A 7,838-nucleotide genomic window follows, 5' to 3' on the forward strand; every position below is an offset into this window, starting at 1 on the left:
GTTGTGTGCAGCACTATGAAACTGTCTGCAGCCTCTGCAGTGCCGGTTCGATCCCTGCCAGCCTCAGAGCAACCCACATGGCGAGCAGACCTCTCCTGTCTCGCCCGCTGCTCCCCTCAGCAGTGCATTTCGTCAGCCTGCCTGTTCTGTTCCCAGCTCTGTCTCTGGTGAATCCTCTCACCCCCCATACCTCTGGCCTGTACCCCAGCTCTTGTATGCATAAATAAATAAATCTTTAAAAAATAAATGAAAATAAATAAATAAAAATGGAACAGTTGATGTTGTTTGACAACATCTACTAAATTCCATTTAAAAAAAAAATAAAAAAGGGAAGGGCACAGCACAGAAATCTACTTTTAAAGCCAAAGTGATAAAATGGGCAAAAACTAAAATGAGGGCAACCACAGGCTCATGGCCCAGAAATACATCAGACATCCTTAACTTACGAAGAATGCCAGTGTAAACCAGGCCACGTAAAGGAGTGTGCCTACACTGGAGTAACTGCGAAGCTGGTTGGTTTGCCAACGTTCCTGGGTAATCCCACTTGGCCAGGGAATCCTATAGATTACTTTGACATCTGAGCAACATTTTCATTCTAGTTAGCTATCATAGTTAAGAACACTGACATCTGATGGTACTCACTATATTCAGTATGTGTGAAGAATATTTAAAAATTAAAACACACACACACACCCCTTCTGACATTCTCCTCCTTAAACCTCCCAATTCCACCCTCATTTAACTAATCTCACCTCTTGCCACTCTTGCAACTCCAAACAGAGGCCTTCTTTTGGCCCTGCACTATGGTTCACTCATCCATGCTTCAGAATGTTTGCACTGGATGTTCTTGAAACTGAAAACTCTCCCTAGACACTCCAGTTGGGTTTCTGCTCAATGTCACCCTCTCAGAAAGGCCCCCCATCCTTATTCTTTTCAGAATTTAATACCACCTAAAATTCAAAATCTGTCTCTTTATTATGTGCCTCTCCCAATGGGCTGTAAGCACAACAAGGGCTACTTACTGTATTCTCAGCACCCAAATAGTGTGTGATACATAGTGGTTGCTGGAGAAATAATGGCGAAAAATGTTGAATGAACACCGACACCTGATAGTACTTATTATATTCAGTATTGTGAAGAACACTTTAAAAAATAAAATCCTAAGTTATTTGGAATGTATGTGAAGACAAGTTTGCCTCAGCACTGAATTTAGGGAAGGTTGTGGAACTTAAGACTTCATGTTTGGTTGATAAATGAGATATTAAATAAGCTCACTGGTCCTTAAGAGTTAAAACCACACATACGGTTATCCCTGGCATCAATTTTATCTAAATGGTTCACTGCTGCATGTGTGGTGACTAAGAACACCATAGACGCTCAATGAACACCTGCTGAATGAAAAGAATGAATAGATGACACCTAATGACTAGTTTTTCACCTGGGTTCTTATATGTGCTTAAAACAAATGATGAGTTTACCTGTGGTTTATATAGCCGCTGTGGTCATCAGACTGTTTTTGTTTTCTAAACTTAATGTTAGATTAACAATGTAAACATTTGCTCTTGTCAAATTTGTTTCAATGAAATCAATAAAGGGCTATAGAGAGGAAAAAGTGGACAACTTGAATTTATTCGTTCTAAATTAAGAGAAAACAATAGAAAAATAAGTAGCTTTTGACAACGTATTTGAGTTTGGGGATAGCCCTAATAATAGACTTTTAAGGGAAAGTGCTATTATTTCACATTTTACCATACAAATGTATGCAGCACATCGTCATCATTCTACTGTCACGACCAATGCTTAACTCAACACATCAGACAGCTGCCTCTCTGGAGTCTTCCACTAAGTTCCCACTGACAGGTCACGGTCACAAAAAGCACGTTCATAAATTAACTGCTAGCAACTCACCACCCCTCCTTTCACATTTCAGTAAATCAGTATGTATTTAATTAGCGTCTATCTTGGGGCCAGATGCTACGGACTCTACATGGCTCCACCTCTCAAGAGAACCTAACAGGCCCAACTGTTAAGATTCCTCCCTATACATGGGGAGTTCGGGTCAGACCTTCCCTCTAGCTGCTGCCCTCAATCTTCCCAGCAAGCTTAAATACAAAACCCAAAAAAATCCCTTTCAAAAGTCACTTGTGCTTCGAAAAGCCTAACACTCAACTTTTCAAAGGAGCAATAAAAACTTTAAAAGCTCGTTAACAGCTTTACGCCTGTGCCAGACTAAACGAGATGGAAACATCTTCCAAGATAAACCGCTCGTGTCCACCGCAGTCCCGGGCGCGTTCCTGGATGGCATCTACCCGCGCCCTCCTCCCCACGCAGAGTCGGGGAGCCCCGTCGCGGGCGGGAGGGGAGCCCCGTCGCGGGAGGGGAGCCCCGCGCAGCGCGGCGTGCCGGGGAGAAGCGCCCCCAAGCGGCTAAGCGGGCGTCCCAGGTCCCGGGGTGGCCGGCCCGGCGGCCCAGGGCTCGGCGTGGGGCTCTCCCCGAGCCCGGCGGCGCCAGTCAGGGCCACAGCGGGGGCGCGGGAGGCGCAGGCCAGGGGCGCCCGCGCTCCGGAGGCCCGGCGGGCCGGGGAGGAAGGCGGCCGGAGCGCGGCGGAGACAAAGAGGCAGGGAGAGGCCGGCGGGCGCGAGCGAGCGGGGCGCGCGGGCCGGGAGGCCGCCGCGAGGCCCGGCGGCGCGGGCGGGCGGGCGCGGGGCCCAGCGACGCCCCCCGCCGGCAGCGCCCGCCCGCGCGGCGCCGGGACGGCGGCCCGCCCGCACCCGCGTCGGCGCACTCACCCCCGGGCGCTCCGTCATGGCGGCGGCGGCGGGGGCGGAGAGCCCGGGGGGCGGGCCCGGCGCAGCCAGTCACCGCCGCCGGCATCTTTCGAAGCGGCCGGGAGGACCGCGGCGCGGGGGGCGCGGGCAGGCCGCGGGGGCGGGGCCGCGGGCCGGAGCATGCGCGGGCCTCGGCCAATCGCGGCGCGGCGGGCGCACGTCGGCGCAGGCGCGCTGGGGCGCCGGCCCGGCCCGGGGAAGAGCGCCCCCTCCTCCCCCCGTCCCGACAAAACAAGGGCGGGAGCGCGCGCCGCGGGGCCCGAGGAGGCGTCAACCGGAGGGTAGGGGCCAGGGCGCGCGGGGCGGCGGGCGGGGGGCGGGGCGGCCGGGCCGGCGGACAAAAGGCGCCACCTCCGGGGCCCCGCGCGCCCCGCCCCCTCCTCGCTGGGAGCGGCGGCGGCGCCCCGGCGAGCGGCCTCCGCCACCCGCCCTCGGCCCCGGCCCCCCGCCCGCCGCCCGCCGCCCGGCCTTACCTCTGCTCGGCCCCGTCCTGGCGCCCGAGTCCCGCACGGCCGCTCGGCGCCGCTCCGCTGTCCCTCGCCGCCCTCGCCGCCGCTGTCCTCCAGGCCCGGCCGCCGCGCTCCGCGCCCCGCCCCCCTGCCCGCGGCCCCGCGCCGGCCCCGCCCCCGCGCGCGCTCCCGGCCGGGCGGAGGAGCGCGGGCGCGCGGGGGGCGCGGGGCGGCGGCGCCGGCGGGGCCGTCCCCGGGCGTCCTCGGCCCGCGCGCCCGTGGGCCCCGGGGCCGCCGCGGCGCTCGGCGTCGCGGGCCCTGCCCCGGGCGGGCGCTGCCCTGGCGTCCGCCCGTCCCGCGGGCGGGCCTGTTCCGCGCCCCGGCGGCCGCGGCGCGGGGACGAGCCGCCCGGCCCAGGCCGCGGGAGGGCGGAAACCCGCGCGGAGGCCGGTCGTGCCCTGCGCCCCGACGGCCCGGACGGCGGCTCGGGGGCGCCCGGGCCCGCGCGGGCTCAGTGAGGAAGCCGGTTCTGGGACGAGGAAAGGGGGTTCCGGGGAATGTCACCTCCGTTGGCGCCGGCGCGCCCGGGCCGTGCGCGCCCCGGGAAGACCCGAGGCCGGCTCGGACCTACCCGAGTGGTTGGGGCGCGGTGATGAGCGGGGGACAATACTGAACATCGGGGCTGCCCTGGAGCTCACAGCGGCGCCCCCGGCGCCCCAGTGCAGGCCGCAGCCACGCTGAAGGCTGGTTGTGAGAGGGGCAGCCTTGCGAGCCCTTCCCCAGGCCCCGGCGCTGGCGCTTTGAGCGCCAGCCGGGGCCCGCACTCTAGCTCCAAAGCCAGCCCCGTCACAATTCAGCCACGACCCCAGAAATTCCTCACAAGGCCAGCATCGTCGTTGATGGCCCAGTGGCATCACCTGTACCCTGGTGTCTTCCACCTGTTCGCAGGGGTTTGGGCATTGTGTGCCACCTTTCATCCTGTTCACTTCTTACCATCCTTTGTCTCCCCTTTTAAAGACTCCATTTTTTGGTATTCGTACGCTTCAAGCATCCTTTCTTTCCCTAAAAAAAGTCCCATCTGGGGACCTCCCTGAGGCGCAGGGGGTTAAGACGCAACCTATGAAGCTTCTGCAGCCTCTGCAGCGCTGAGACGGATGAGTTCGATCCCTGGGCCGGCCAGGGAACTACCCACATGGCGCAGCAGACCTCTCCTGGCTCTCCCGCTGCCCCCCTCAGCAGTGTACTTCGGTCCGTCTGCCTGTTCTATTCCCCGCTCTGTCTCTGGTGAATCCTCTCACACACACCCCCGCCCCCCGCACCTCTGGCCTGTACCCCAGTTATTATATGCATAAGTAAGTCTTTAAAAAAAAAAAAAGCGCCATCTTATGCACTAAGCTGACCAAGGAAGAGCTATCTACATTTCTCCCTTCACAGCTTTTTGCTTGAAAACACAGACCCTCATAACTAAATCTGTTGTTTGCTATACACACCCAGAAAGGGAACACCCTGAAACAAAATTCACTAAGGCTACCACTTGCTGAAGCCTGAAGCTATAATTTTTTACTCGCAAATGGATTTGAAATTTTTATCATACATGTATGTATATTGGTTGAGGCATTTTACCTGTGCTAAATGTAACATCTGGCCAGTTTTGATTCTTAACAGCATCTGAGTTAAGACTCTTGCATGACTGAGCTGTACTAGCCAAAATATTCAGTTGTGTTTGATGTTACACGATGACTTTTGTACCCCCAATTTAAGCCATTGGGCTTTCGCACCTTCCACACTGGAGGGAACGTTAACCTTGGCAAGTTAAGGAGCGGATCCACTGTTACTGAGGGTGTGGAGGCGACTTTCAGACCACCAGTAAGACCCTCACACCTCTTTGCAGTGATGTTCAAGTCCAGAAGTTCCACTATTCAGAGCTGCATTCCTTTGGTTTAAGCTTCACTCTCTTGAAGTGCTAATACCATGGAGAGCTAACATGGCAGCTTCAAGCTGTTTTAACCTCTAAACTTGAGAGTCTAAAGCTTTCCATTGACACTGGGGGTCAGAAGAATGGATCCCTAGGGGTGGAGAGGAGCTTTTAGGGGAGATGAAAGGAGTGAATGTGCAGCAGTCTGTGATGACTACAATTCTGTGTAGGGACACCCAAGTTACCCTGAATAGGGTTCTGTGAGCCACAAATTCAATTGCATCATCTCTAGTTTGAAATAAAACCACTTTTTCAGAAGCCTATTCCTGCTAAAACTAGCACATAACAAGCTGCTTTCTCCTCAGATTTAAAGCTGTGATATTTGTTAGCAAGAGGGTTTTGCTTAGTATAGTGAAGAAAAACTATGTGATACTGGATTATTAGGCATAAGGATAGAAGAAGTTGAAGCAATTGCAGATTCTAAATATTTCAGACCAGAGCTAAGGATACTGCATTCACTGGGCTGAGCATTGAGAGAGACAGCCATCTACTTTATTCACACTCTACCTTGTGTTAACAAGGAGAGGTTTGAAGGATAAGTTTTGATTTCCTGGTAGGGAGAAAAGTTTCTGTTCCTAGCTAGGCTGATCTTTATTCTTCCACAAATGAAAGCTGAGTTTGCTATAGTTTTGATTTCATGCAGAAGTGACCAAAAGCAATCCAGGTCTTGGATCTCTGTATGATCCTGGCAGGACTTAGGATCATTTGACTTTTCTGGTTTCCAGCCAGAAAGACTGGAAAAAGCTCTCAATTTAGCTGTGGCTTGGAAAGGAATGGCAAGAGAATGAGCAATTTGGGCCTCCCCTGGTGGCGCAGGCGGTTGAGCACTGGGCTGCGAAGCTGCCCACAGCCTCTGCAGCACCGGTTCGATCCCCGGCCACTGGTGAGGGTCCCATGTGGTGCACAGACCTCTCCTGCTGCACCCGCTGCTCCCCTCAGCAGTGTATTTAGTCGGTCTGCCTGTTCTGTTCCCCGCTCTGGCTCTGGTGAATTCTCTCACCCTCCTGCGCTTCTGACTGTATCCAGTGCTTGTATAAAATAAATAAATCTTAAAAAAAAAATGAGCTATTTATATTATTAGGCATAAAATGGATGCTGATGAAGACTGCATGTTATTCCTCTACAATCACCTCCTTCACGACTTCCTCTTTTACTGTTACCTGAAGCCAAGATGCTGGTTTAGAGATAAGGGACATCCCTGGATCCTCCCCTACCAATACTGTACTCTCCTCTATTCATTAGTGGCAAAAATTTCAACTTTATTCAACTCAGCAATCATTAAATTGTAAAAAATTCTTCTAAACTCTGAAAAATTCTGACACACAACTGTTCCCAGTGGTTTTGGATAAGGGATCATGGACCAGCATGTAAAATCCAAATAAGCTTCACAAACTAATATTTACCCTATGTTTTATTCTAGTTTTTCAAAAGCTGGTTGCAATTGATTCATTTTGCCATTCACAGTGTGAGAACCTCTGCCCTAGACGTCATTAGCACTTTGGCATTCACTTGGTGTCGACATTTCTGGTTACTTGAGGGGGTCTGAAAAAAATGCCAGTGACAAGAGTTTACTATCATCTCAAAAACAAGAGAGTCCTTTAGTTTGAAGCATCTGACGTATTGGGTGGAATTACAGTTCAGCCCTCGAGAACAAAAAGCCTTGGGAATGTTCTCACAGGAGCCTTTCAGATGGGAATATAATCTAGAATCAAAATAACTAAGTTAACTAGTCCTGTCATCTCCAGGGAAAACAGCAGGATTTGCTTGCAAGAGTGTTTTTAGGTCAGGTTCTGATTAGTGTGTTGAACTGAGAGTCTGATAGAAAACCAATATTGAGGTTGACACAGGAGCACACATCCCAGGTATTCAGGCAGAATGTGGAGTACTTGATCTGATTCCTTTAATCCTCACAACGCTGGAGGTGGATGGTGTTTTCCTTCTTTTATATTGATAGATGAGGAAAATGAGGTTTAAACAACCCAGGTAGGGTTCTATAAAAACCCCCGTTTCCAGTTGATGCTCTAAAGAGTATCTACCAATACCATTTTCCCCAGCATGGAATAAAGACTTCTGGCAGGGAATTATTGTTTGGAAATTGCTGCCTCTCAGAAAACCAAGTGCAAGACTCAGCCCTGACTTGCTAGGTAGGACTTCTGGCTTCTGAACTTGAAAGGAAGCAGTACCATCATCTCTACACCACTGGGCTGGCTGAGAGAGGACACCCTGCAGCATATAGCAAATTACTGCGTGTGAAGTGTTTTTAATTTGCTTCTATATTATAGGTAGAAAGTCTTATTATAAAAACTGTACTTATTTTTAGTTAGCTTTTGGCGAAGTTTTGGAAACTATGGCAGGGATACGGAGCACTCCCAGCAGTGGTTCTCAAACCACTGAAGAGTTTGTTCTGAGCTCCTTGGGTTCCTTTTGTTCTTTCAGATCCTGATTTAGTAGGTTTGGGGTCTGTGCATTTTCATTTATAATAAACTCAAGCGTAATACTGATGCTGCTGCCTAAGGCCCAAACTTTGAATGATCCTTATTTTAGATACCAGGATTTACTACTCACTCCAAAAAGCCTGAAGCTGGG

General features: G+C 52.2%; 1 protein-coding gene across 7 annotated transcripts in view; it reads right to left on the reverse strand.

The window, feature by feature from the left end:
* The window catches only part of HP1BP3 (heterochromatin protein 1 binding protein 3), a 28,326-nt gene extending 24,375 nt beyond the window's left edge, over positions 1 to 3,951 (reverse strand). The window contains exon 1 of one of the 7 annotated variants that reach the window (XM_054691618.1): positions 3,909 to 3,951. Coding sequence is in view for 1 of the 7 variants with exons in the window: in XM_037498452.2 (XP_037354349.2) it covers positions 2,790 to 2,807 (18 nt within the window). In the remaining 6 variants the exon portion in view is untranslated. Of the gene's footprint in view, positions 1 to 1,478; positions 2,164 to 2,789; positions 2,831 to 3,301; positions 3,406 to 3,908 lie in introns of those variants that run through there. The other 6 variants (XM_037498450.2, XM_037498448.2, XM_037498452.2 and 3 more) reach the window with 6 other exon arrangements.
* Between the last annotated feature and the right edge of the window lie 3,887 nt (positions 3,952 to 7,838).

This window comes from Talpa occidentalis, unplaced genomic scaffold (genome assembly GCF_014898055.3).
Source record: "Talpa occidentalis isolate TD23 unplaced genomic scaffold, MPIMG_talOcc4v2.1 talOcc4.9, whole genome shotgun sequence".
Lineage (NCBI taxonomy): Eukaryota > Metazoa > Chordata > Mammalia > Eulipotyphla > Talpidae > Talpa > Talpa occidentalis.